Source organism: Cinclus cinclus, chromosome 17 (genome assembly GCF_963662255.1).
Source record: "Cinclus cinclus chromosome 17, bCinCin1.1, whole genome shotgun sequence".
NCBI classification, from domain to species: Eukaryota; Metazoa; Chordata; class Aves; order Passeriformes; family Cinclidae; genus Cinclus; species Cinclus cinclus.
The window spans coordinates 1,969,901-1,996,541 of NC_085062.1; the positions used below are offsets into that span (position 1 = coordinate 1,969,901).

General features: G+C 49.9%; 1 protein-coding gene across 1 annotated transcript in view; it reads left to right on the forward strand.

Annotated features, from left to right (window-relative positions):
• The window catches only part of NCOR2 (nuclear receptor corepressor 2), a 156,726-nt gene that overhangs the window by 50,618 nt on the left and 79,467 nt on the right, over positions 1 to 26,641 (forward strand). Inside the window, exons 6-10 of the mRNA XM_062504674.1 lie at positions 7,039 to 7,095; positions 11,824 to 11,876; positions 20,466 to 20,532; positions 24,855 to 25,042; positions 26,259 to 26,355. Of these exons, the coding sequence (XP_062360658.1) occupies positions 7,039 to 7,095; positions 11,824 to 11,876; positions 20,466 to 20,532; positions 24,855 to 25,042; positions 26,259 to 26,355 (462 nt within the window). The remainder of the gene's footprint in view (positions 1 to 7,038; positions 7,096 to 11,823; positions 11,877 to 20,465; positions 20,533 to 24,854; positions 25,043 to 26,258; positions 26,356 to 26,641) is intronic.

Consider the following 26,641-nt stretch of genomic DNA (forward strand, 5'->3'; position numbering starts at 1 on the left):
GGCTCCACTCCAGGAGCTGGGAGCTGGCAGGGTAGCCCAGAGCTACCTGGAGAAATCAGGTTGGGATGCATGCCTCAGTTGATCCAGTGATGGAGACGTTGGGGATCTCCTAAATGAAACCCTGGGAGTGATTTTAGTGTCTCCCCTGCAGAAGAAAGCTGATCTCTGCTGGGTCTGGCACCTCAGTCGTGGTGGCTGTGTGACACAGCCTCCTTGAGGGCTTTAATTTGCACCTCTGGGATGTGTTAATTGTGTCAACAGAATTTACCTTTCTTCCATCTCAAATCCCCATAACCAGGACAGATCATCTGTGTGTATTTTTAGCTGTAGCTTTATTCCACTGGGTGTTCACGGGATTCCCTGCATCCACCTTCCCTTGAAATCGATTGAGCATACCTGGGCTTGAAGATGTTTTTGTGCTTTGAACAGAAATTTCCAAGTCCCTTGCTAAGCCCAGGGAGGAGAGCAGCATTGCTCTGTGCCTTCCCTGGGATACAGGGCTGGCTGAGCTCTCCTTGGCAGTGTGTCCTGGAGGAAGCTGCTTCCCAGCAGCCCACGATGGCTTGGCTGGGTAAATTCTCCTCCAGGTCACCTGTGTGTCCCAAAAATTCCTGCTTATGTGCACGCGGAGGTACCTATGCCATCTCTCTGCCTGTTGTGGTGATGTGGTGCCCGTGTCCAGCTCTCTCCCAGCCAGATGCCAGTGGCTGGAGGTCCCTGCAGACCTGCTGTGCACCAGAGCCAGCAGCACTCCTGCTCAGGGGCCAGCAGACAGAAAGCAGCTCCCGTGCTCATGTCCCTGCAAACCAGCTCATGTCAGCTCCCTCTGAAACATTGCTCTCATTTATCACAGAGCGAGAGGTCGTGTCAGGACATGGCGTGACTTCCCTGTGCCAGGGAGGGGACACCTCGTGCTGTGACCCACCACAGCCTGGCCAGGGCTGGGACCAGTCCCCCCACATCTCCCATGTGGGTGCCAACAGCCACGGGAGCCCATCCCTGCTCTGCTGTCAGCTCTCTGAAAAACTGGGTTTGATGCAGTGCAGGCAGTGGAGGCAGCAGCAGCAGCAGCGTCTGTCTTGCTCTTGAGATTGAGCTGGTGGAAATCAATAAGATTAAATTTTAATTCGTTTTCTGTCTTGATGCTTGTTCCTTCAAAAGGGCACAGCTATCTATCTATAAATTCAGCATTATGCTGTAAAATTGGAATTCAAAGGACTGTTTGGAACTTTTTCCGTTCCCTGCTGCTGTTGTGTCTGTGCAGAGCACATTCCCAGCTATGCGTTCACCCTCAAATACCTTCATAAAGCATTAATGCCCCATCCATAAATAAGAGAATAAATAAATGAAGGCTTTTAGCATTGCAAAGTATAAGCTTGCCAGTTAACTACTCACAGACACTGAGTGTGACTCAGATCCTACAGGGATTTGATGTCTGTAGAACTCTGATTTTCTATGAACTCCTGATTTACATGAGAAAGGGAAGAATCGGGCCTGCCTCGTCAGCACTGAGCTGGTGCAGTAAATAAGACCTTAACAGTAAAAGTGCTTTTGAGCATTTAATCTACAGGGCTTTTTTCAAATTCTAGTTTATGTGGTAGTTGGGATGAGGGTGTTTCGTATTTGGCTGATGAAAAGGCCTTGTTTGTTTTGCTTTTGTTTCTAATAACTTTTATTGTGCCTCATCTGGGCTTGGTGATGCAAAATGGACTTTTTGGAAAGTCCAGAGGAAAACTAGAAAAGTCCAGAATTCAGAAACTATTGACATTTCTGCATGATAGCAAGATTTCCAGAAAGATGAAATTTAAACAGTTACCCTGCAGTCATTGAGAATCTTCTAAATTTTTATTGGATTTTAAGGAAACTTTGATTCCTCCCCCCCCTTCTCTTTAATGGTTTCAGGATCTGGAGTTCCCAATAGGTGTATTGACTTAGAAGATTTGTCTGTGATAAACCCAGACCAGATAAAATTATATCCTGCATTTTCAGGTCTAGGAAGTAGTGATGAGAATTGCAGAGATCCCAAGTCTGCTGGAGGCTGGAAGACCCTGCAGCACAGCCCTGGCTCTTGGGTTGGGTGACTGGAGCTTTCCTGTAACTGCTGCAGGGCTGAAACGTGGATTTCTGGAAGTAATTTGTGCAATGCCAACACTTTCTGCAGTGGTGGAACATTCAGCCGTGTTTTGCAGTGGCAAAACCTTGCTGGCACATCACTTTAACCTTACTGTGGCTTTGAAGGGCACCATAGCCTTGCAAACAGCAGAGTGGGATAAGAATGTGAGTGGAAACCCAGCTGTGTTTGGGGGTTCCCCCACTAGCCATGGATGGGGTATGAGCAAACCAAGGGCTGAAACTGTCTGGCAATGATGAGCCAAAGCCAGAGAGAAATAAAAAAATAACTGAAACGAGTTGTTTGGTCACACTCTGTGCAGGGTGGATGGGGAATGGTGTGAACTGGTGTGAACACACAGCTCCAGCGTCGCCAGTTTCCTCTGTTTCCTTATTATTTGTGATGAGTCATTTGTAACCCCCACTGCATCACCTGCTCTGTCACTGCTGGTGTGGGGGGAGATGGCTCCAGCTCAACACAGGGAGGAGGGGGAGCATGCAGGGCAACTGCATCCCACGAGCATCCCTGGAGAGCATCATCCTCCAGGGCAGGGGAGAGAGATGGGCTCATGCCAGTGAGGTTGACCAAGGTTCCCTGGTGCTCGGGGCATTTGGCTTCAAGAGAGCCCAGGGGAGGGCACTCAGTCTTGGTCTGCTGAGAGCACTGTGGTGGTCATGCCTGCAGAGCTGGAGAGGGAGGAGTGTTGCTTTCCCTTCCATAACACTGAGGTTCATCCCACCTGCTTTGTGTGGAGGGCAGAACATTTCTGGGGTGGTTTGGCTCTCAGAGCATGCTGAGGTTTACAGGAGAGAAAAAAAAACAGTACTTGTGGTTGTAGAGTGAAAATCTTTCCCTATGGAGTGGGCATTTCCCGCTTGTGGTTTGGTCCCAGCACATTTTGGCTGTACTGTTTGCTTTCTGCTGCATGTAGAGAGGTGTCTTGCCTGAAGGTTTCCATGATTTCTGCTGACTTCAGCCACACTTCTCCTGAACTTCGCTTTAAACAAAATCCCACTCCAGCCTGCCTCCTTGCCATACTGCTCCCACAGCCCCGCCTGTCCGGGGGATGTGGTGCCAGGACAGGAACTTTTTCCAGCACCATCCTGTGCGCAGTCTCCTGCTTCTGGAAGGGCTTTGCATATCTGTGTGCAGGACATGCCTGGTCCCAAATGGAAACCCTCCTATTCCCCAGCACTGCTGCCTACAGGATGCTATAAATAACCCCGGGAGCATGGTTCAGCTGCAGCAGCTTTGTGCTGCATGGAACCATGGCTGGAGTCGGTCCAAGAAAGTGCCGCCTCCTAATTTCAGATCCGCTTTCTCAAAATAACTCCTGTGTTTCCTTCTCTTCCATTTTTAAACTTCACTTTAAGAAGAGCCCACGCAAAATCCCAGGCTCTCCCTCCTCTGGTTTTGGTTGCTCTGCTGCCTCATGGGGCTGGCTCGTCATCCCCATGGGAGCTCACATGGCCGGAAAGTTGCTCTCCTGCCTGCTTTCCCCTCCCAAGCCTATTTTAAGTTTCTTCAAAGGAAAAGCAAGAGGCTGGAGTTTGCTTTGGAAGCCAAATGCTCTTCAGGCGAGAATGAAGATTTCTGTAGTCTGCAGGGAGGTTTTTGCTGTTGGTGAAGACCTCCTTAGCTCCAGGCCCCTTGGAGGACCATGAGCTGGGGTAAGAGCACGATTTGTGTCCCTGCCTATACCCCTGCCCTGGGGGAGACAGGTTCTGTAAGGGTAAATATTGCTTTCTGATGCATCTGTGGGCTCCCTTCTGACTCTGTGGTCCCTGCAGCCTCAGTGTTTTTGGTTCAGACATGCTCCTTGAGGCATTGATCCTTCCAAAAACTACACTTGGAGGTCCCTTCATGAGCACCACTGCTCCACTGCTGGAGCAGTATTTCAGGATTCTTTACCAGATCGAGAAAAGGGGTCTTTGCCTGTACAAGTGATGGGGATCTTCATGTTTCTCACTAGAGGTAAAGGCTTGGGTTTGCTTCTTGATACATTTCCTTCTGTTAAACAGGCACTGGTGGGGTCATTTAGCAGTCGTAGGATGCGCTCTGTGGTTTTCTTCTGCAGGGTCCATCACTAAACATACTCCTAACAAAATCAGTATTGGAGCCAAGTCGTAGGTGGCCATGCCTTTGGAAGGGAAAGGATTTACCAGGACTCCTGATGGTCTTTAGCAAACGTCCTGCTGCTGCAGGAGAGCCTGGGGGGGCTGCCTTTGTACCTGAGCAGTTTGAGGTTTCCATAAATTCTCCATTCAGTCTTCTGGCTTGCTGGGTCCCTAGGCAGGAGCACACCTCCTTGTGTCTGTGTGTCCTTAGAGAGGAGCCCCAGCATGGTGGGAACCTTCTGCTGGGTGTTTTATGTTCTTCCCAATTCTGCTGCCAGCTCTCACCTCGGGCTGCCAGGCCTTTCAGACAGCTCATTATGGTTCTGCTATGATCTGATAAAGGCAGCAAGGAGCATCAGCAATTACAGTGGGTGTCAAGTGTTAATTGGGCAGCTTTCAAGATAGAGGCATTTCTTTGTGTATGTACAAAGATATGACGTGCTCGGAATAGCTTCTCCTCCTGATCTTTCGTTCTGGAGATGTGTATATTGCACTTGGTTAATGCAAGACAAATTATGTCATTCTTCTTGATTCACCACATGTTCTGCCTGTGGTGGTTTGCCTCTGGCTTGTCTCATTAAGTTGTCTAAACATGGCAGATGCAGCTAGCTGAATATATTCAGCTTTTTCTCAAAGTTAATCTCATTGCACACACAGGTCACAGCATCTTGCTGTGCCATCCCTGCTGCCAGGGCACAGGGTGCCCAGGAGAACAAGCCCGTGGTGGGACTGTCTGCCTTGAGTGAGGCTACAATCTTCTACCCATAATTATGCAGAATGCAATTAATTAGTTTGCTGCTTTTTATCCCAGGTGCTCATCAAAAAAAATTTTGGTAGATTGATGCCTCCTGCTCACCAGCAACCAATGGCAGGCAGGAGGGCATTGGCCAAATCATCCACTTGGCCACTGCTGTAGTGTGGTTTTAGCAGTTTTAGAGATCCTTCCTCTCCTGAAAATCTTAACTCCTGGTTTTAATTCTGTTAGACTTTTTAATGCCACAGTGCTGACGTTCTCCAAGGTCAGCAGATTTTGTTGCTCGTGAAGTAAGCTCTGGCTCAGAGTTCTCCATTGTGTGATGTATTTTTCCAAGGGGGCAGGTGCCTGGGCAGACTTGGTTCGTTCACATTAACAGAGTCTAGTGGGCAGTGATGGTGACATCCATGAACCCCAAGATTCAGAGATGTGAGGGGATGCTGTGGATAACCAGGCAGGGCTGCCACCTGCCCTGTGTGGGGATGGTGCCAGGGCAGGCTCCCTGCACGGTCACGTTGGTGACATCTCTCTCAGCATCCTTAAGTCACTTAAATTGCACAAAAGCTTTGTGTCCTCCTGAGTGTACAGGAAATACAGGAACTGGAAGCCTCTCCTGGTCATGCTGTGGTGAGGCACCTGCTGCAGATTTTGCAGCTGGGATGGGGGTGGTTTTGGTCAGGGCCATTTGAGTGAGTTCTGAGCCCTGGCGTGAGCAGGGTGACTCCTGCAGCTGCTTGGGGTGACTCTTCCAAAGTGCTTGTGTGCAGGTCAGACTCAGTGTGGGTGCACAAGGCCCTGGTGAGGAATCTGCACACCTACAGCTGCATCAGTGCTCTTGGGGACCAGCCAGCAGTGGGGATAGGATAGATGAAACTTTGGGAAACCCTCTACGGGAGTGGATGTGGGGACAAGTGGCAGGGGCGTGTGCCAGCCTTTGGGGAGAGAGTCTTTGGGAAACTCATCCTACCCCGAGACAGTGTGAGAGGTGCCTGATGCTGAAGAGCTAGGTGAGCTGAAATTTCTTCCCTGCCCTGGGGGAACTTTCCCCAGGGTTTGCCAAGCTCCCCAGGAGTCCAGACCCCAGCCCACCCCTGTTCCCCAGGCCTGGGGCTCAGCTCTCTCTTTTAGGCAGCTGGGGATCTTCTCTCTCCCTTAGCCCAAAATAGCTAAAACTACCTATTTTATCAGAACCTCTGAAAATCCATCTCCTCATCCCCATCACTGTCAGGTATTTGGCTTTAACAGCTCAACCCGTGGTGTCGGCAGCGTGCAGCGATCTGGATTTATTGGACTGTCAGTAACCCCCTGAACAGCCTGGCTTTGCGAGGAAGTGCTGTTTACTGAAAATGTCATCTTTTATTTAGACTCCTGCTACAGCCAACCCATGTCTTTTTTTTCAGGCCTGTTTAATCAGTAACCACTGCACTGCCCCTGACACGTGTTCCTGGGTGTTTTTGTTGGCTTTTTTTTGCCTTTAATAAGCACTGGGTATCCTGGCCATGGGCAGGAGGGGACAAGGAAGGGCTCCTCTGCAGCAGGGAGGGGAGGGAAGCGAGAGCACCACGAGGAGCCAAGGGCAGTTCAGCTCTAATGATCACATGGTCGTCAAGAGATGAATCCTAGAAAGGGCATCATCTCTGCGTGCGTGCTGGTTTGCCCGCCCTCATCCTCCTCCTCCTCCTCCTCCTCCTCCTCCTCCTTCTCCTCCTCCTCCTGGCAGGGCAGCCGTGCAGAGGTACCAGGCACAATCCCCCTGCCTGGTACCCAGAGGGGTCAGGGCTCTGGGTCACCTCCTTGGCACAGCTCAGCTGCTTTAAAGTCATGATCACCCGAGTGCCGGAGCCTTTCTTCGCCCACGGGTTTTTCCTGCGGGTCCAGAAGCTGAGCTGAACCTTTCCACCCACTCTCAGCCAGGGATGGGATTTGTGATGGCTCTGGGGGGGTTTGAGGAGTGGTTTTAGCAGAGGGGAGAGCTGGAGCAGAGAGCTGCGACTTGTAAATGAATGGCACAAATAACTTTTTTTTTTTTTTCTTCCTCTTCCCTTTCCTCCCTGCAGAAGAAGGCAGAGGCTGCCCACCGGATCCTGGAAGGGCTGGGTCCCCAGGTGGAGCTGGTGAGTGTTACCTTGGCTGCGGTTCCTGGGTGGTGAGGGCACCCTCTGTGTGTGTGTGTGTCAGAAGGAAGTGTGCTGCTGGCCCGGACCTCTTGCTGGCACAGCACCAAGGCAGGAAGCACAGTGACTGAGATGAGTACTGAAACGCAGGCAGACACATACACAGTGCCCTCCTCGGAGAGGCTTAACCCTTTGGCTCCTTCCTCACTCGCTGGAGGGTGGAAGGGGCTCTGGCACAGTGTGGCAGTCTTGGGATGCTGATGGCTTCGTGTGCTGGTGGCAGACACAGCACCAGCACTGGTCAGCCAGCCTCGAGGTGGAGGGATGGCTGCTTGGACTCTGCTCTGTCCCACTGAAAATGGAGGAGGATCCTGAAGAATGCTCTGTGAGCACAGCTCGACTGCAGCTGCCACAACCTGCAGGTATCAGGACGTGCACACTTCCTATTTTGGTCTCTCTCATGCACAGGGAAGCTGAGAAAACAACTTAGAACAAATTGTCAGTTTTGGGCTGTTCCTTCATCTGGAAAAATCCATCTGTAAGTCAAAGGACTGACTGCTGGAGGGGCAGCTGGAGGCAACCCCCTGGAGGCTGGGTCCTGGAGAAGGGCGCCTGGAAAAGGTGTGCTAGCTGTGATGCTGCTGGAAGGATCACATCCAGTCTGACAGACAAACTCCTACTTTGCACCAGCCGTGGGATGCAGTGGAGGGAGCGTTTGTACGAGATGGGAGCGGGCAGCTCAGAGGCTTCCACAGCTGTAATTTGCACTTGCTTTGTGGGGGTGGTATTAACTGCTGTCTTACCCTGTGCATAAGGGAGAGGTCACACGTTACAAAGCCCACTTCCTTGTTGGGGAGGTAACACTCGTTATTATTCCTCTGAGTCACCAGGGTCAAACCCTTTGCTCTTTCTGCTCTGAAGATTGGCAGTGCCCAGGGTTGGTGCTTCCTCATCCGAAAGATGTTGCATTTCTTTTCTTCCTCCTCCCTTGTTTGTTTTTTTTCCCCCTCTGTTTTTCCTTTTTTCACTTTGTTGCTGTTTTCTCCCTGAGTGTTGACACTGCACGGTGGGGTCTGTAACAGAGCCCAGTGCAGCCTTTTGTCTGTCTCTATTGCTTACTCTCCTACGAGGGCAGGGGAAAAGGGGAAGCCTCAGTGACAAAACCCATCTGGGCTCTGTGTGCACCCTGCACACAGGTCTGGTCCATCTGCCATGGGAGAGGTACTTCCTATGGCCCAGTCCCCACACTGTGTCCCCACAGCAGTGCCCAGGACCTGCCAACAGCCTACAAGGGACAAGATGAATAGTCAGAGCTTCTTCTGAGCTGCAGAGGAAGCAGCTCCAGGAAGAAGAGCATGCTCTGCCCGATGCTCATGCCTGCTCCACTGTGTCACACGCCTCACTCTACAGCCTTGGAGCTGCCACAGCCTCACAGGTCTCCTACAGGGAGGTTGAGCATCCCGGTGCCAATCCAGTCTGTGCAGGGAGAGGTGTGTCTGTCACCAGCAGGGTTGTGCATTGCTGTCTTGCTGGGATGTCCCATTTGGCTGTTCAGAGAGCTCTGGCTGGTGCCTTTGGAGCAGTGATGGTGCTGGGTGCACGCTCAGTGACAGGCAGTGTGCTGGAGCTCATGGGGTGAGGTGAAAGGTTGCAGTGGGAATTAGTCGGACACGGCACCAGCACTGGGTGCTGCTGGCAGATTGGAGCAAGAGGCCGGGGATTTTTGGAAAGCAGGGATCCAGTTTGGGTCCTGGGAAGCTGGTGCTCCCCTCTGGGTCAGGAGGAGGTTGTGACTCAGTAAACCACGGCTCTGCTCATTTCAGCCCTGCAGTGTAGTGGTACCATTTAAAAAATGCCTGTGTGCTTTCCTCAGGGAGAAGTGTTTTTGAGATGCATAATCTGAACCCTTCAGTGTCCAGAAAGCAATTGAGACCTTCCATTCTGTTCTGTTTCTAAAGAGCTTTCAGTAAATCCAGGGCTTTTCCAGTTATAGCTTTGCATTGCAATTATGTTTTTCTAAAATGTCATCCTTTAGAGAAATGCATTACATGTTCCTAACCCTGGAGAAACACTGGGTATGTTTTGAACATCACCTTGCCTGTGTGGCCTGTGAGCTTCACTTCTGCTTACTTACTGAGAAAGGTGGAATTAGGAGTTGTGGCTGGCTCAGAGGGAAGATGCTGTTTCTCAGTCCCTGCCCTGCTGAGAATAAAATTTTAAGTATTTGGTCTCTTAAGTTCTTGGTGGGTAAGTAGAACTTGTCTTCTGGGCTTCCTCTATTGCATAGGTTGAGTTACGGTGCTGAGGCTATTGTGCAAATAGAAATCTCTTTGAGATGCTGGTATCATGAGGATCTTGGGTTTGGGTTCCAGCATTTCATAGTTCTGAGTGTTTTGGCATGCCTTTTAAAGTGATGTGTTCCATTGCTTGTCTGCTAACACTTAGGATTGCTAGCTGAGACTCTTAAGTGTTCATATCATTTATAGGTTGTAGTGAAGACGAGTCATTAGCTTTTGGTCAGCTGCTTGGCATTAGGGCATCTGTGATGCACGTGAGCATTCTCTAACCCAGCTCCAGACCAAAATCTTAATTCCACTGCTTCTCCCAGGAGGAAGGTCTTAGTTACCTGCAACATGCAAGCTTCTTAGCTTTGATATTTATGAGCAAGGAGGGAAGAGAGACACTTATTTCTCAGTATTTCCAGTTCCTGCAGTCCTCTTCCAAAAGACAGTCATTAGTCAAGGCCTCCCAGCTTTCCAGGGTGAGTGAGGATGTGATGCTCTGGAGCTGCAGCTCTGTTTCTCCTGTCTGTGGTGCAGACCTGCCTCTCTCGAGCTACGTGATGAGACTGATGTCTGTGTTCCTCTGAGCTTTCCAAGCATGAAGTGCGCAGCCAGCTCCGAGCCTGGAGTCAAACCAACAGATCTGAGAGGATTCATGATAGAAACACCCCTGGGGAGGGGATACCACTGAGAATTTCTTCACGAGGACTTGCTCGTCCCTCTCATCTGCCCTGGCTTTGCCAGCACAGGGTGCCCAGTTGTCTCCTGGCAGACTTGCAGCCTGTCACCCCTCGCCTGGTAACCTGGGTGCTGCCACAGCACTGCATCCCTCCTGGAACACAGCACTTCCTCTCTCTGTGCCTGCCTGCCTGGGGATTACGTGTGCTTTCACAGAGAAGAGGGACACGTCCAAGGGCAGCCAGAAAGAGAAGCTGATGACCTGCTGGTGCAGCGGTGATGGAGCAGAGAGAGCTACACGCAGTCTTTGTTCTGTGTGGATTGATGTGGCTGTCCTGTGTGGCAGCAGAGTGGTGAAGCAGAATCTGTGTTTTACAGAGAAGTAGAAACGGGCTGTGTGGAAAAACAAGCTTCTGTGCCAAGCACCTGTGATGGTGATAGAGAGATACCACAGAGGATGTGGGAGTAACACCTTCTTTGAACTGGAGGGGAAGAGGACCCATCTTTGTTTACGGGTCCTGTCGCCCCCAGTGCTGCTCACCTGGTTAAGCAGATGCTCAGCACATGTTTTGCTCTTTTCCTGTGTTTAATCTGAGATGAAATCAGGTAGACCCAGAGCACAGCCTCAGCCATGTTGACCACATGTGTGTGTATCCATGGTCAGGATGCTACCTTCAACCAGGCCATCGTATGTCCCTCTGCCTGTGTTGGTCACAGATGTTAGATGCTCACAGCTGGTTTGGAGGAGATTTGTGCGTGAATTGCTTGAGTACTTGGTGATGTTTTTGTGGTCAGACCTGAGCTGTGCTCTTTAGGTGATGGTTGCTGGTGATGCTTGGCCTGTGGCAAGGTTTTGGTTATCCCAGTCTTGGACATGTTCAAGGCAGCTTAAGACAATGTGTAGAAGTGTTGTAGGGCTTCATCCTGAGCATCCTGTCAGCCTGCTGATGTGGACACAACTGGTGACATCCTGTCACTCATCCCTGGAGTGTGTGCTGAGCTGTTAATTACAATGGGTGGGACTGAGCCTGGTCTCTGTGGCATTTCTCCCTTCCAGAGGTGGGACGCTCCAGATTCCCAAGGGTGTATATCTGGGAAGGCAGAGGTAGCAGGGCAGTGACCGGGGATGGATCCAACTCCCCTGACTCCCCGTGGAGGCCCGTGCCCTATCCCCACTGAGGCTGTGATGTGCAGAGCAACCCCAGGCACCACTTGTCTGCTGGAGCCCAGCTGCCCCTCCTGAGTGACAGATGAGCATGGCTGTACTCAGGGGTGCTGGGGGACTGCGGTGACATACCTGGGGACCTGGCAGTTCTGGAAACCCCAGGAGCAAACACGTGTCTTGCCTGCAGTGCCTGTGCCTGGCTCCCTGGGAGGGCTCAGGCAGGCTTTTACCACGTAGACATAACAACTCGCAGCTCACAGACTGTCTCTCCCCGCTCCCCGAGCCCTGCTTTCCCCTCTCCTCCCCCGTGTCGTATGTTCCGAGGCGCAGTGCGTTTTTTAATCGGTGAATAGCAGCCACGTCCTCGCCGTGCCATGTTTATCTGGACCACGGCGCAGCAGAGCGCTCCTTCTGTTCTGAGCCAGCTCGCTCGGGCTCTGCCTGCCCTCCCACGGGCTGAGCCGGGATGCACCAGGGCTCTGCTGGGAGCCAGCACCCTCCAGTACGGCCGGGAGCAGAGCTGAGAGCAAGGGGTTCGAGGGTTTTGAGTTTCTAAATGTCAGACCGTACCATTTATGCCTTCGTTTCTCTTATTTATTTCAGCCGTTATACAACCAGCCTTCGGACACCAGGCAGTACCATGAAAACATTAAAATGTAAGTATGTGGCAATAAAGCTATTTTAAATGTCATGTTGGGCACTAGACTGGAGCAGGAGGAGTGCCAGCTTGCTCCCAGACCCCAATTAAAGCTGCTGAAGAATTGTGAGCATCCTGTTAAGAGCTGCTCTGTGTGCCTGAAGCTCAAACCAGCTCCAGGAGCTCAGCAGTCAGGAGCTGTAGCTTAAGGTGGATGCTGAAGGTGCTGTTTGATTTTCTCAGAGTGGGGTGGATGTGGGTCCTTGATGTTTTCCCAGACAGCACTTACCTTAAGTGCTTTGTTCTGTGTTTCATCCATACTGAAATATGAAATCAGCTGCGTGCGTGTGTGTGTGTGTGTGTGTGTGTGTGTTTGCATGCAAGAAAGATGAGGTAAAATGAAAAGTTGCAATTACAATTAGATTTTCATGAAGGACCTCTTGAATGTCTAATAACAACTGGTTATTTCAAAGATACTTACTGAGACTTAGCAATCATCTAATTTGACTTATCACCTCAATACATGATTTAATCATCAGCATGTGTTTAATAACCACAGTGACTTCCTGAACATAGAAGAACTATAACAGAAAATGAGAATAGCGATAATTGTGATTATTGTTGGAAATTTAAATAGTCAAACCAGAGCTGAAACTTTTTATCTGCCTTGAATGAACTGATGATTGCTCTGAGCTGCCTGCAGCGTGTCTATTTTGGTACCAGCTCGGTCAGCTGGTGATAATCATCTTTAATAATCTATTAACAAAAGTTAATAATCTCTTGCTTTTCAGAGGTATGTTAATTGATCCCACGGGGTTATAAGGGAAGAGTTCCCATTCCTTTACTCTAGGGGAGCATGGTAGGAGGTGGCAATGTTTAGGGGCTCCCTGTCCCCAAGGGCTGCAAGGAGGAGGGTTTGGTGATGTGACCCCACTGCTTGCTCTGTTCCTGCCCCATCCAAAGCTTCCTGTTGTCACCCCAGCAATGCATTCCCTACAAAACATTCAAATCCAGTATCACCCCCAAGCCCCTTGGCTCCCACAGGGCTCAGGGGGTCCCTGTCAGTTCAGGGGGCTGATGTTTAATAAACCATCTTGTGTGACCCAAGGTGCTGGCCCAAGGATGTACTCTCTTCATTGCTTTTTGTGTCTCACTCCCAGCTCTGATGGGCTGTGGAAATCAGCAGCTCTTGGGGACCCTCTCTTGCCTTGAAGGGCCCCACAGCCATCCCGTTGCAGGTGCAGGAGGTGGCAATTTCAAGCTGTCTGCTAGTGTTGTTCTTGAAAGAAGGAGTTAAAAGTAGATTCAGATACTTCACCCACTCTCCATTCCCCTGCCAGTATTTGTGGGTTTGTGATCACATTTTCCTGCGATTTAAACCATTTCCTGTCCTGGGTTGCTGCCTGAAAGATGGGTGCAAACAAGAGGGAGCTGATTGCGCAGGTCAGGAGTAAAAGTGTTTGGTAAGAGGTGGAGCCCCATCAAACCAGGCAGCAGAGCATGTGTTCCCCTCCATCCCTGCCTCTGCAGGGTTATCCCCACCCCAGACAGTGACAGTCCTCACGTGGCTGTAGCAGTGGCAGCGGCAGACCAAGGAGAGGCTGGAACAGGCAGGCTTGGGGTTAATGTTCACTGTGATTAATGCTGCAAAAATACGGGAAGGAAACCACATATTTTAATGAAAAGCCTCCGTCTCCTCCTTCCAGAAACCTGGCAATTAGCTGCCTTCAGCTGGTTATTGATGCCAGCCGAGCACAGTTACAGATCTGGGTCAGTGAAAGGCCCCTGAGCAATCTGGGCTCCAGATGTTGGCTGGTTTTGGCCATGGGTGTGTCTTGGAGGTCCTTGGGTCTGGTCTGCACTTTGCTACTTGTAGGTGGACGTGCAGAGAAATTGGTGTGTCTTTTCTCCAATCTCTCCAGCCATGCTGCACATTAAAGGGCATTTTGATGCTTGGGAGGGCAGGATTTTGGTGATTCTTCCAAGCAAATGATTCAGGGTCCTTTGACCAAGAGCAAAAGATATTTGATTTCTCTGTTTTGACTGAGTTACGCTTGGATGTTCACATCTGATCTACAACTTTTCCACAAGCTGAATTTGAAGATGTTTTTTGTCTTTTCCTTGTTCTTAATATGTTTATGCCTTTCTGCTCCAGAAGAGCAGCTTCTGCTCCATAGCCTGGAGGTGGCTGGTTCCATAGAAGATGGAATAAATCCTCGGGGTGCTGGGAGACACCAGCCAGATGCATTAGAGCATCAGGACAGCTGCCAGGACACCACAGGTTATATTTTGCCAAGGTGTAATTGAATGCAGATTCTCCAGAGCAGCCTTCACCCCACGCAGATTTAGCCATGATGAAAAAGCCTTTTGGCAGATTGCTGGAAAATCATCTGGGTTGTGATTCTGTCCGCAAAGCCTCACTGCATCCTGGCTGTGTTGTGCCAAATGGAAACTGCCCCGTGTGAAGCTGGTTTGGAGCCTCGTGGGCACAAGATGGCCAGGCTGTTATTGTCACAAATACCTTTTACAGCTTTTTTTTGTTGTTGTTGTTTTTAAACGCTTCTTAGTGTGAATTTTTTATTCGCAGTTGAATGTTTGCAAGTGTCAGTGGGAAGGCATTTGAATATCAGAAAGCCAGGATTCCTCGATTTCTCCACAGCTATACTCTCTGCCTTGCAACACTCATTTGATTCTCCCTTCTTGTTTGCTTTGCTTTTCAGCTGGGATGAGTCACGTATGCTAATAGAGCTGACTGGGGAGTTACCGGGAGAATTTCTTCTCTTACTAAAATGTTACCGGTCTCTTATATTCATGGAGTTTTATGGCCTGTCTCCTATTCAGTACAGTTAAAATTAATTTCATGCCCCAGTTCATTCCAGTGTTTGCAGCTTCAAAAGCTTTTAAGTCCTATTTAGCTGCCTGGCTGTGCTCCGTTCCTCATCTGCACGGTCCCTTTGGTTCACCTGTGAGTGCAGGCTTCGAGCAAACATGGTTAATTTTGTATGCTACATCTGCTGCGGGATCCAAGGCACCCTTGAGTGGTTTGTTCCAAAGACTTGACCTACCTTTGATGGGACCGTGTCCTTTTTGTTTGAAATATCTGCGTTGCTGGAGAGAAGGGTTCTGCCGCTCGCTCATCAAGAAAGAGGAGGGCAAGATGGCATTTAGTGCCCTCATTTCATAGGGATGGGGTTGGCCTGTGGCTGGCTTGGACCTTGCCGTTTCTCAAGGCGAGAATTTTTTAGCTTTGCAACAGCCTGAAAAGTTCCTTCAAAATGCATCACGGACCTGAGCACAGCTGGAAGCCACTCGAGTGATTCTGCATCAGTTGAAGAGGCTACAAAGACGCTTTTTCTACATTTTGATGAAATACAACAAATGCAGAATATGCTGGTGCACCAGTGAAGCAGCAATGCCTCCGGTCAAGGTCTTTATTTCAGTGCTTTGCCAGCTGGATGTACAAGGATGAGAGCTGCCCTTCCCACCCTGCCACTGTAGTGACTGCGTATTCCCCAGACTCCGGCTCCAAAGATATTAACCTTCTTTCCTCCAAGTGTTTGAAAAATGACAAGATGTTGTTCACATGAGCAGGATCAATTACCTGCTGTCTGTCTGAAGAGATATTCTCCAAGGGGGCCTTCATCTCTACGGCAGGAGATTCCTGCTCGGTCAGCCATGAGAAACAGCCCAGCAGGACTCTCCTCCCCCCTTTCGCAAAGCAGTCATCTTGCAATTATATTCTGTGAGACTTGTATTTGAAAGCAAAATGTGAGCTTCCCTGAGCCTTGAAAAAGCAGACAAAAAGCAAAGTGAATAGCTCGGGCTAAGTGTATGCAAGGTGCTGTTCACAGGATTTGCTTTAAGCCTCCCCTTCAAGAACTTCTCCTTGCTTTACACTGAAATTCAGGAATGTTGGGGTGAAACCAAGCTTTGTCCCCTCAAGATGCTTCGAGAGGTGGAGGAGAACCTCTCTGAATGTACAGTTAAAACAGATGAAGAGCTTGGTGTGATTTGGGTTTTCTCACATGCCCAGATTGAGCAGCAGCAGAGCTGAGTGCACTGTTGATATTTGCACATCTGGGTTGCTGTCTGCAGCTGAGAGCTTCTTGGGGAGAGGGCATGGAATCTGCTTCTGCAGAATCAAAATCTGAAGTCAGGATTTTCAGAGAGGTTTCAGGGCTTCTGAATCTCTTTTTGTTTTCTAAGTTCCCCCCCCTCCCCCCCAAAAGAGCATAACAGCTGTCTTCTGAAAATCTCAAACTGTGGCTTTCCAAATCACTTGTCACATTGGGAAATTTAAGTCATCTTTTCATTACTTGCTGTTTAGGGGATTTAGTAGCACTGGATTGCCTCTAAATTCATAGTTGAAGCCTGACATGTAACACAAATGTTCTTTCAAACCCTGTCATTACTAATGCATTCTCTTTCAGGTCTTTTTATTAGTGCTTGTAGACATTTTCCTCATTAGAAATTCACCTAGCAGCTCCCTGCTCATCCCATTCAAGGTTTCTCATCTCTTTTATTCTCTGTTGGCATGCACCAAGGCAGCAGATTACCTAGTGATGAATTACTAAATGATGGAGGCACACGCTGCTACCTTCTGCTTCTTCCTCTTGCCAGTAAAAAGCCAGTACTGGTGTGGGGGGGACTATCTTGGGTTTGTGCTGTCAGCTTGGTCTTCAGGGCAAGGCAGAGGTGTTTCTGGGCACCAGCAGCCTGCCTGACTGTACAACCAGAGTTATAAACCTCAGAGGCGCTGATGGTGCTGGGGGTTTAGTCCATCCCAGTGCCCAAGGGCTCTGGGGTAAATAACTAAAGATCTGCTTTGCTTTTCTACCCCAGAAAGTGTTTCTAAATATTGCAAGGAGCTGCTCTGAACAGCTGGCTTTCCAGAAGCCTGCCCTGCCTTGGGGTTAGTAGGTTACAGTGTGTTAGCAGCTGGAGCTGTGTGCTCCAGCCATTTCAGAGCAAGCCAGGGAATGAGTGCAGTGACCTGTGAACAGGGCGAGCTGCTCCCTGCCCTGGCTGCAGGGAATCTGCCCTGAGCTGCAGCTTGGGGTCCTGGCACCAGCCTTGCACAGGAGCAGGCATGGCAGGAGAAGACAGAACTGTCGTGGTCTCCATCGCCTCTAGGCTGGTTTCACCTGGGAGCAGTGCTCTTAGGTCTCCTGGTTTGCAGATCTCTCATCTCCCTGTGCTTTATTTGGCTGGAGCTTCAGGAGCTTCCTCGGTTTCCTGCCCTTGCCTGTGTGATCCATCTTGCAGTACAATGGCTTTGCCAGCTGCTGCTGCCTCCTTCCCGTGGCTCTTTGCAGTTTGGTCCTTACCTTGTTTGCTCTGGCTGATGAAAGACACTCCTGTGTAATTAAATACCCCTGATTAGTTTTGCTCAAATAGCAAACTTCCTTTCATCTCGTCTTGCACCGGTTGAAGGTCTCCACAGGCTTGGCCAGGTGTGCTGCTGTGCATCAGCTCTTTGTGTCCTTTGGGAGCCTTATCCCAGTGCTTTGGCAGTGTGGGTACACACCAGCACCGACACGCATGCGTGCACCACATCCTTTTGATATCACAGCCTCCGGAAGGATCCTGGCCAAGTCATTCCTGTGGACCTGGGCCAAGCAACTCAAAAGTCAGAGTTACAGGTTCTCTCCTTGACTGGCTCCATTGTGAAAGACATAAAACAAAAGCAACCTTGGGCCAAGCCAGTGGAGGTGGAAGCAGCTGCTCCCACAGGGCTGGCTTTGCTAAGCTCAGAGTGGGAGATGGGTTTTAATCAGGCAGTTTGGAGACTGGCTCTAAGAAATGTGCTCCTGTGTGAGGCTCACCGTCAGGGGAGGGGGAAGAGGAGGAGTTCTGCAGCACCAGGAATTCAGGAATGGAGATGGGCTCCATCCAGTAGATGTTGACCACAAGGATGGGGCTGTGCCATCTGACACCCTCCAAAGCCTGTTTGGGGTGTGTGTCTATCCCAGCCTGCCCAGTCCTTGGGGACACTGCCGAGGATAAAGCAGGGAGCTCTGATGTCCTCCCCACCCAGCATGGTGTGACAAGCCAGCCCAGCAATACTTTAAACTGCCCACAAGAGTCACTGTTGCTTTATCTAAGGAGCCCCCATTCCTCCTGCCTGGGAGCTGCCTGATTTGTTCACCCCTGTGCACTTCAGGTCTCCATCCCTGACACGCTTTCCTTGTGCCCCAGAAAACCGCAGGACTCGGGCAGGGGAGGAGGAGAAGGGAGGAAGGCTGGCACCTTGCAGGAGCAGCCTTTGCCATGTGCCATTCCACAGTGGATATTTCCATGCCCTGCTCCCAGCAGACAGCCCTCACCTTCCCTGCCTGTGCACAGCAGTTGTGCTCAGCTCCATGATTTGCCCAGGGAGCACCGAGTGTGCTGGGGAGACACATGGCCCGAATTAACCTCCCTGCAAACGGTTTCTAAGTAACAGCAGAACATGTAGCAAGATAAACTGTGAAGCCTATTTATATTTACCGAGATTGTATTAACCTTTGAAAGGTTGACCTTACGCAAAAAAAACAAAAACCAAAGCAAAACAAAACAAAAAGATAAAGTGGCAAAAACATTCAGGGCATGAGGGGGTTTGTTGTTGTTTTGATCCTTTCACTCTTTGATTACTTGAGCCTTGGTGGTGGTAAACATACACTGGCTTTCAAGGCATTCCTGATTTTTGCAGCTGCAGAGCCATTAAGCCTTTGCCTGTATTCGAATTTTCAAGGTCAGCCATGATGCACAACTCAAGGCAACCCATCAGCTGTGTAAGAGCTGTTGATTTCCTTCATTTGCTTTCTTGTTTTGTAAGAACTTGTGCAGCAGACCCAGCAGCAGCAGCAGCATGTCAAAGCCCCACGTTACTCCTGGATGACATGGGGAGGGCAGGGGATGGATGGATGGATGGATGGATGGATGGATGGATGGATGGATGGATGGATGGATGGATGGATGGATGGATGGATGGATGGATGGATTTGGCTGGGCTGACCCCAAGGGACAATCCATGACCCCTTGTTGGAGACCGTCCCACACATGCTTGTCATTAGCACTGCCCCAAATGTTTCCTTCTGTTAGAACTCCCAATAGAATTAGGGATAAACCAAACCATGGAAATGTGTTTGTTGGGCACAGTGATCCTCACAAGGAGCTGAAGCTTGGAAGGAAATGTGTCTGACCCTCTGCAGGAGGGTTTGCTGCCCACTGAGGAAAGCTCACTGTGTGTGATGTGAAGGGATGCAGGAGCATTTGAGGAGCTGGGGCTGACAAAAAAGTGCTGGAGGGACCTGTGGTTCCCAGGGCAGCTCTTGCTGTGGGATGGCTGGGTTCCTGTGAGTGCCCATGCATGGTTCAGTAGTGTAGCAACAAGAGAGTTTAAAAAGGGGAAAATGTTGATGCTTTCTGCCATATTCTCCATTCCTAAACTTAGCCAGGACTGCCCCCAGTTCTCTCTGAGTGAGCTGGGTCCTCTGCCCCTTCCCAAACAATCCCGTTAGCTGCTAATTATGTTGATGGATTTACGAGGGCAGGAGGGTGGTTTTTTCCCTTCTTGCTTGCCACACAGGAGGGGAATGAGGAAGCAGCAAGAGTGTCTCTTCATTCAGCTAAATCCCACAGAACATGCCTACATGAGACTGCTAAGCTCCTGATCAGTAATTACACACTGCAGCTCTGCCTTTAATCGGGATAAAAGACTTAAGGAAACTCCTTTGCCCCTGGTCTCTACCTTTTACCTAGATTTTGTTGCTGTGAATATCAGCAACAGGAGCAACCACAGGAGCTCAGCTCTGGGGCTCATGCAGGCTCTGGTCTGCTCCTGTGCTGCTTTTCTTTGAGCATTTGTTCCACACTGCCTTTAGAAAGTAGAAAGAAGAAGAAAGTGAGGGAGTGTCTGGGCAGACGCTGGGGTGGTTGGAGTTGTGGTGGCCTGTTTTCCCCCTTGAGGTTCTAATTCTGCAAGTGGCTGAACTCTCCTGGCTGTTTGCAGCTTTGTTGGGCAGGCTCCAAGGAAGCAAGAGGTCAGGAGATAAGTGCTGCAAGCCCTGCTGTGATCCTGCCTCCTTGTCAGGGTCTCAGAGCCCAGAGGTGAACATGTGTGCACTGACATTTCCATCACTGCTGACCTGGGCACTGGGGTGCTCAGGGTGGTCTGTGCTCGGGGGGTGCCACCTCCTGCCATGCAGAGCTTGGCCTGAGCCCCCCAGCTCTTGGGCACCCATTGGGGTTTTGCAGAACAGCCTGAAATTAATGAAGGAGCAGCCTGACCCATTGATAGATGCAGAGCTGAGCATCTGCCGATGTGTGGTGCTGAGAACATGTGGAAAGTTTGCAGTGAGACTTTCTTAATTTAGTTCTCATCTTTAGTCCTGGTTTACCAACAGATGTGGGTGAAGTTCCTGTCTCAGAGGGTTTGTTGATCTTTCTTTAAGCTGGCTCGAGGTCTGAGATAAGAGCATTTGCTGTTCTCAAGTTGATGCAATTCCAAGTTAAGGTGGAAACTGTGCTGCACACTCTTTTGGAAGCAGGGAAAGCCAGGCTGGGTATTTTAGCTGCCTCGTTAATCAGATCTCATTTTTTTTTCCCTCTCTCTCTCCCTTTACAGAAACCAGGCAATGCGGAAAAAGTTAATTTTATACTTTAAGAGGAGAAATCATGCACGCAAGCAGTGGGTAAGTGATTCCCTTAGACCTTATTTTGTATGTACAGAACAGCGTAATTTATTATGTGAGAAAGAAAAGGATGATTTCCAGCAGAGAGGTGCTGGTACTCTGTACTTTGCCTGTTGTATTACTGTGGAATCTCTCCTGCTTAAAATAACATGTGAAGGAGAGGTCCCCGAGCCTGCTGCAGGCAGCACCTCCCTCTGCAAGTGCTTCCCACAGAGCAAACACGTGGGGCTGGCTTAATCACAGCAGAGCCCATCATTGATCTCAGAAAGCCTATTCACAGCATTAATGTCTTATTTTGTGAGTAATTGAACCCTAAGAGAGGTGTGAAACAAGCTGACTCTGCTACTGGAGGCTGCTCTGCCTCCTTCCAGCTGACCACAGAGTAATGTTCTAGGAATTTGTGGTTTAAAAAAAAAAAAACCAAAAAAAACCCAACAATTCAAGCTCTGCACCGGTTTTTAGGCAGCATTGTCTTCGAGAGAGTTTCAGTGACCTTTAAGGACACAGGTCTTGGTTGGGTAAGGGGCAAGGCTGGGCTGGTTATGAGGCTTCAAAGAATTTTGTTGCAAAGTCTGCAGTTACTAGAGGAGAAAGTTCAAGTGGGTTTCATAGAATTTGTGCATTTTCGGTGCTGACAGTTGCAGTCGTTCCTGACAGGAGCTGGAAGGCAAAGCCAGCACAGAAGAGGAAATGCCAAAACAACCAATGGCTCCCACCAGGAAGGTGGATTTTGCAGTGTCTTTCAATGATGGGTGATTCAGCTCACAGGGCTTCACGTTTCATGAGAAGATGTCAATATTGTCTGTAAATACTGTCTCCTGACTCGTTGTCTCTATCCTGGGGCAGACTAAAGAGCCAGTAAGAAATTCTTACATTGGTAGTGGTGCAGATTTTCTCAGTGTCTTTAGGGCTGGTTTTGGACAGAAGTGCCAGAACTGGGAGGAATTGTTGGAAAAATTTAAAAGTAACAAGCCTGGGAAGTGCTTTGAAAGCTGTACCTTTAAAAGTAACTTCCAATACATACATTTCTGAAGCGGATAGCATGTTATTTGCTAATTTATTTTGAATAATTATTTTAATTTCTTATGCTTTGTTTTTTGCCTCAGAATTCAAACAGCCACAGACCTTGCATTCCCAAGGAATGGTTGTGTGTCCAAAAATGTGTTTATTTAGACTTGTCCGTTATAAAGCTTCTCCCAGGGCAAGGGGCTCCAAGGCTTACAACTCCATCAGGATGTGACAGGGCAGTGGGGTGCTGCTCTGGGCACCTCCCTTCCTGCAGCTGAGGGCTTCTGCAGGATGGGATATGGGTCAATATTCCCTTCCTCGAAAAATGGATTGCAAAGCATGATTTGGTTTTGTTGGAAGCAGGAGGGAAGTGCCTGGGAACTGCTTTCTGTTGGAAATGGCTGGTTACTGTGCTAAACCTAGAGTGAGTTGCTCTGTGTGAATATCAAGGAGCTGGGGGAAAAGGTTTAATTAGGCTGCAAGAGCACAGTTCCTAAAATACAACTTGCCATAAAGTCGCCTGTCATGCAAAATAGGTGAATTTCTGCCAGCCAGTTTATTCAGTGTCCTTGAAAGGGGATTTTTCAGTTTAGGGAAGCATTTTGCCTATTCTACAAAATAGGCAACATACGGTTGCTGAATTTGCAAAGTGAATACATTTGCTGATTCTGTTTGCAAAATGGGTATGCTTAGCTATTTTTCTGCCTATTTTGTTGCAGACCCTATTTTTAGCAAAGCCCATCCACATGCCAGCATTTCTTTCTGGCTCTTTTACTTTCTGGGGTATTGTTGCTGCCTGGGGCTGGCTGGAGCAGGGTCAGAGCTCGGTCGCCACAGGGTCCAGCCCTTAGAGCCCCAAAGGATCCACAGGATTCCTCCTGTCTCCACTGAGGTCAGACAGCAGAAGACATGTAGTTGCCATCGGGGTAATGATGCAGAGAGGGAATGGTGAAGGGTGCGAGAGGTTTGTCTCCATCAGCCAAAGGAAGAAAAACCACAGGGCTTGCACAGGAATTGGACTGGCTCCTCCTGTCACCTTCGCTCTTCTCCTCCCCTCCAGAGAGCTGCTCTGTTCCCTGGAGCTGTGAGAGCGTGGGCTGCGGGAGGGCTCGGGCTTGGCACAGCCCACAAGCTGCCTTCAGCTGCTACGGCAGCGTTACTATTCATCCATTTTTAGATACACATGTCAGGTCCGATTTGGCTGCCTCTCACTTGCTGGTGTGATTGAGAGGCTGATGGGCTGCTGAGCCCAGCCAGGCACGGGAGCACAGGGGGCACTGATGCTAAAAGCCAGCACGGATGGTTGCTCAGGGATGGACACACTTGCTTAGAGCTGCTCAGAGGAAACCTGGAGAAGGAATAGATGCTTCTGTTCCTGAAGTGCCTAACCAGGAGCTTCTCCTGGTGGCAAAGCTGTGATGATCTAAGGAGTTCACAGTGCTGTAAGGTGCCTGTAATCTTGGCTTTTGAAGGGTGCAGGAGATTGCAGGGGACCTGTATCCCAGCTGGATCAAAAAGCAGTGGATGGGGATGCTGCAGCCCAGCCCAGCTGCAGTGACGTTTGAAGTTTGCATGGTGAGGAGTTAAGGAAATGCTCAGCTGGTCCGTAATGAAGCCATGCTCTGGAGGGCAGAGCTGTGTGAGGATGAAGCTTTGGTACTGCTGCCCTGCTGCCAGGCTGCAAGCTGCTGGGGAATCAGCAGTGTGACGTTGATGTTGCTTTTTCCATCTTTAAATGCCAGTTCCTTAAAAGAGGAATTCTGGATAAAGCTTTCGTCGAGTTGTTCCAAGGAGTGGAAGAAAAGGAGGAAAAAGAGCCACCCTGCTAGCTGTGAAGCAGCCAGGGCCATGCCAGGTGGCTCTGCTGGGGTGGTGGCAATGTGGGACCCAGCACTGGCTCATTCCCAGTGGGAATTACAAACCTTTAGGAGCCTCAGGGCTTCTCAGCAGACTGAGCCCTCGTGATGGGCTCTTTCCCGGCCGTGCCGCAGGCTGGCAGCACTGGGCACCAGCTTCATAAACTTCATGGGGTATTTTTAGCTTCTTCCCAAATGTGATGCTCTGAAAGCAGGAGGATGTAGCAGATTTGCTGGCAGGGTGGGAGCTCTCATTTTCAGGGGGCTGATGGCATTACTTTGGGAGAGGTGAAAACGCAGCAGCTGTGATTGTGCCAAGCTGCCGCAGGCTGTTGGTGTTACCTGTAGTTCCTCACCCAAAGTGTGAGATACCCCATGTGGGCTTTTAGGGCATTTTAATTTCTGTTCTCCTTCCTGGTTTTTATCTTGTGGCTGTTTCCTCTAGCTCCTGATAAAGCTCAAGCACCTCCTGTACCTCCACGCAGGGCAGGACAGTCCCTGGCTCCAGGCATGCAAGTGGGAATTGATTTATTTGCAGGGGAAAGTGTTAATCTGGCTCAGCTCTTGGGCTTGAGGTGCTCTGTCTGCCTCACGTTATCGTTGAGGCCCCTCCAAAAGGCCAAGGAGATCAAAGAAGTGTTGCTGTTCTTGGATTATTGCCAGGTCCTGGATGGACAAACCAAACCCATGTGCCAGGATTGGTGTGGCATGGGCTGCAGATTGCTGTGTATTTCCATTGGGTTGAGGTATTTTTACCTCTCCCAGTTTTTATTTGTGGCCAAGAGCAAACAGGGTGAGAACAAAGTGCATCTGGGAAATCCTGCAGCCTCAGACTTCTGGTCATAGGGCAGTGGTGGCAAGAGATGAATTTATTTCTTTGAAATCTGGATTCCCTGTATCTCTGTTGTGGTGTTGAGTGTGCTAGTGCTGAGCCACCCATTCTGGAAAGCAGTGTCAGGGTCAGGAGTGACCTGGGGTTTGCCATTAAGCAACATCTACTTTCACTTCCTGATTTGGGGCTTAGAAGGCATTTATCTGACACAAACTGAAACCCTAAAACCCCTCTGGTCCCCCAGCTGCTTTCAGCTAAGGCTGGGCATCATCACTGATGATGCTCCCTCCCCAGCACAGCCTTTGGCTGCTGAATCAAGCATTTGGTGGGCCAGAGGATGCTCAAGCAGATGTGAGGGGTGAGCCAAGCCACGCTGGGCAGGAGTCCTGCTTCCACCAAATATGTTGGGTCAGGAAGGAAAGAGCCTGAGGGTACCCGATGGCCTGTTTTGAGAATTCACTCTCGGGTTGGTCCCAGGCCCTGGAGCATGTCCATGTCCTAATAAATTGTATTTCTTTGAGCAACATGAGTCATGCTCAGCCTGAGCAGCCGTGGAGGGCCAGGCCTGGAGGAGCTGCCCTTCCCAGGCACGTCTCTGAGCTCCCTCTCTCCCTCTGCCCTTTCAGGAACAGAAGTTTTGCCAGCGCTATGACCAGCTGATGGAGGCCTGGGAAAAAAAAGTGGAGCGCATTGAAAATAACCCACGGCGCCGTGCCAAGGAGAGCAAAGTGCGGGAATACTATGAGAAGCAATTCCCGGAGATCCGGAAGCAACGCGAGCTGCAAGAGCGCATGCAGAGGTTAGAGGAGAAGCGGTAGGAAGGGGCTGAGCTGGTATCAGACAGCCTTTCTTTTTTCTTTGGGAGTGGGTGTGGGATTTGTCTGCGGGAGGAGCGGGCTGGGGTGGCTCTCGGTCCCTTTTCTCCCTCTCTGGTCAAAGGCAGAAGCCAGCAGACATGAGTCTTGCTGCTTTTTCCCCAGGGTGGCTCAACACAGAGCCAAAAGGAGCAGAAATGTCAGGAATGTGACTGCCTGTCTCACCTCTCCTGCTGATCTCCCAGCTGGCCACATCAGAGCCAGGGGTAGCTCCCTTGTGCCCCAGCTGGCTGGGACAACACTAATTCCTGCTTTACTGGTGTGCCCAGATTAAGATGTACAAAACTTGCAGGTGCATTTGGTCATGTTGATGATTTAATACATGCACATGCTTTGGTGGGAGCAGAAACATCTGCAGAGATTTTTGGAACGACCACAGACAATATGAAGGGAGTGAAATTCCATCACTGGATGGGATGTCCCCTGTCTCTCCCACCCTTTGTCCATTTTCCTCTCTTCATTGGAAGTGCAATTGAGGTCATGTTGTTTTCTGCCAGGAGGAGACACGACTTCATGATCTCCACCCTTTTTGCTGAAAACTCCCTGTCCTTCCCATTTCAGCCCTGGCATCTTGCCCGGGGTCACCTGATATGCAGAAAACCTAAACCCTTCTGCCAGTATCCTATCCTTGTGCCCCGCTAACAACTGGGTGGGTCCAAATTTCCTAACTGATGGCTTTTGTTTGAAAGACAAAGGGAGAAATGGTACTGAGAAATGTTTTAATTTTTACCTGCTTAATAAGACAAGTTGTAAGAAGTGTGGCTGTTGCTGTAAAGGAAAAATGTCAACGGATGGGTTTGATTTAAAACTTCCCACAGCATTTGCAAACCAGATGTGGTGGCACAGTGCTAACACCAACACCTTTGTGCCAATGCTGTGGTGGGGTGAGCAGGAGATAATGTGGGGGAGATCGTGGTTGGGCCTGAAATGTCCTTGTGTTCTAGCAAGCCAGGAAGTTGACACAGGTAAGGAAAGTGGTTTGAGGCTCTTGATGTTCGAGCCCTAAACGCAGGCACCATTCCCGCAGTGTGGGAGGGGGTGGCCTGGGTGGAATGTTGGCATGTGGCTGTTACAGAGGTCAGAATTGTCTTGAACGTGGTTTGCTGCTTATGAAATGGAGCATCAGTGCCTGAGTGTGTGACTGCCCTTTCCCAGCAGGGTAGGACAGAGGGGCAGTGGTGGGCTCTCCATGTCAGCCGCACGCAGCGAGCACGAGGTGTCCGAAATCATCGACGGGCTCTCGGAACAAGAGGTGAGACCAGCTTCTCCTTTCTCCTCCTCTTCAGCCCTCACTCTGTCTTCTCTGAGGAAGCCAAGACAGGACTGCCAGGTCACACAGTGAAGTCTTAGGCCAAATCTCACTAACTTTAGGTCCTGGTGAGGTTGGGGAGGCTGCCATGATGCCAAACACACTTTGTGGACAGGATCCAAAGTCAGAGGTTTATTTAATACACATGAGCATCTTCCCAGCCATGTGAGAGATATAATGGAGCTGTGTAATGGTTCTGCCAGAGCAAAACATGGACCTGATAGCCAGT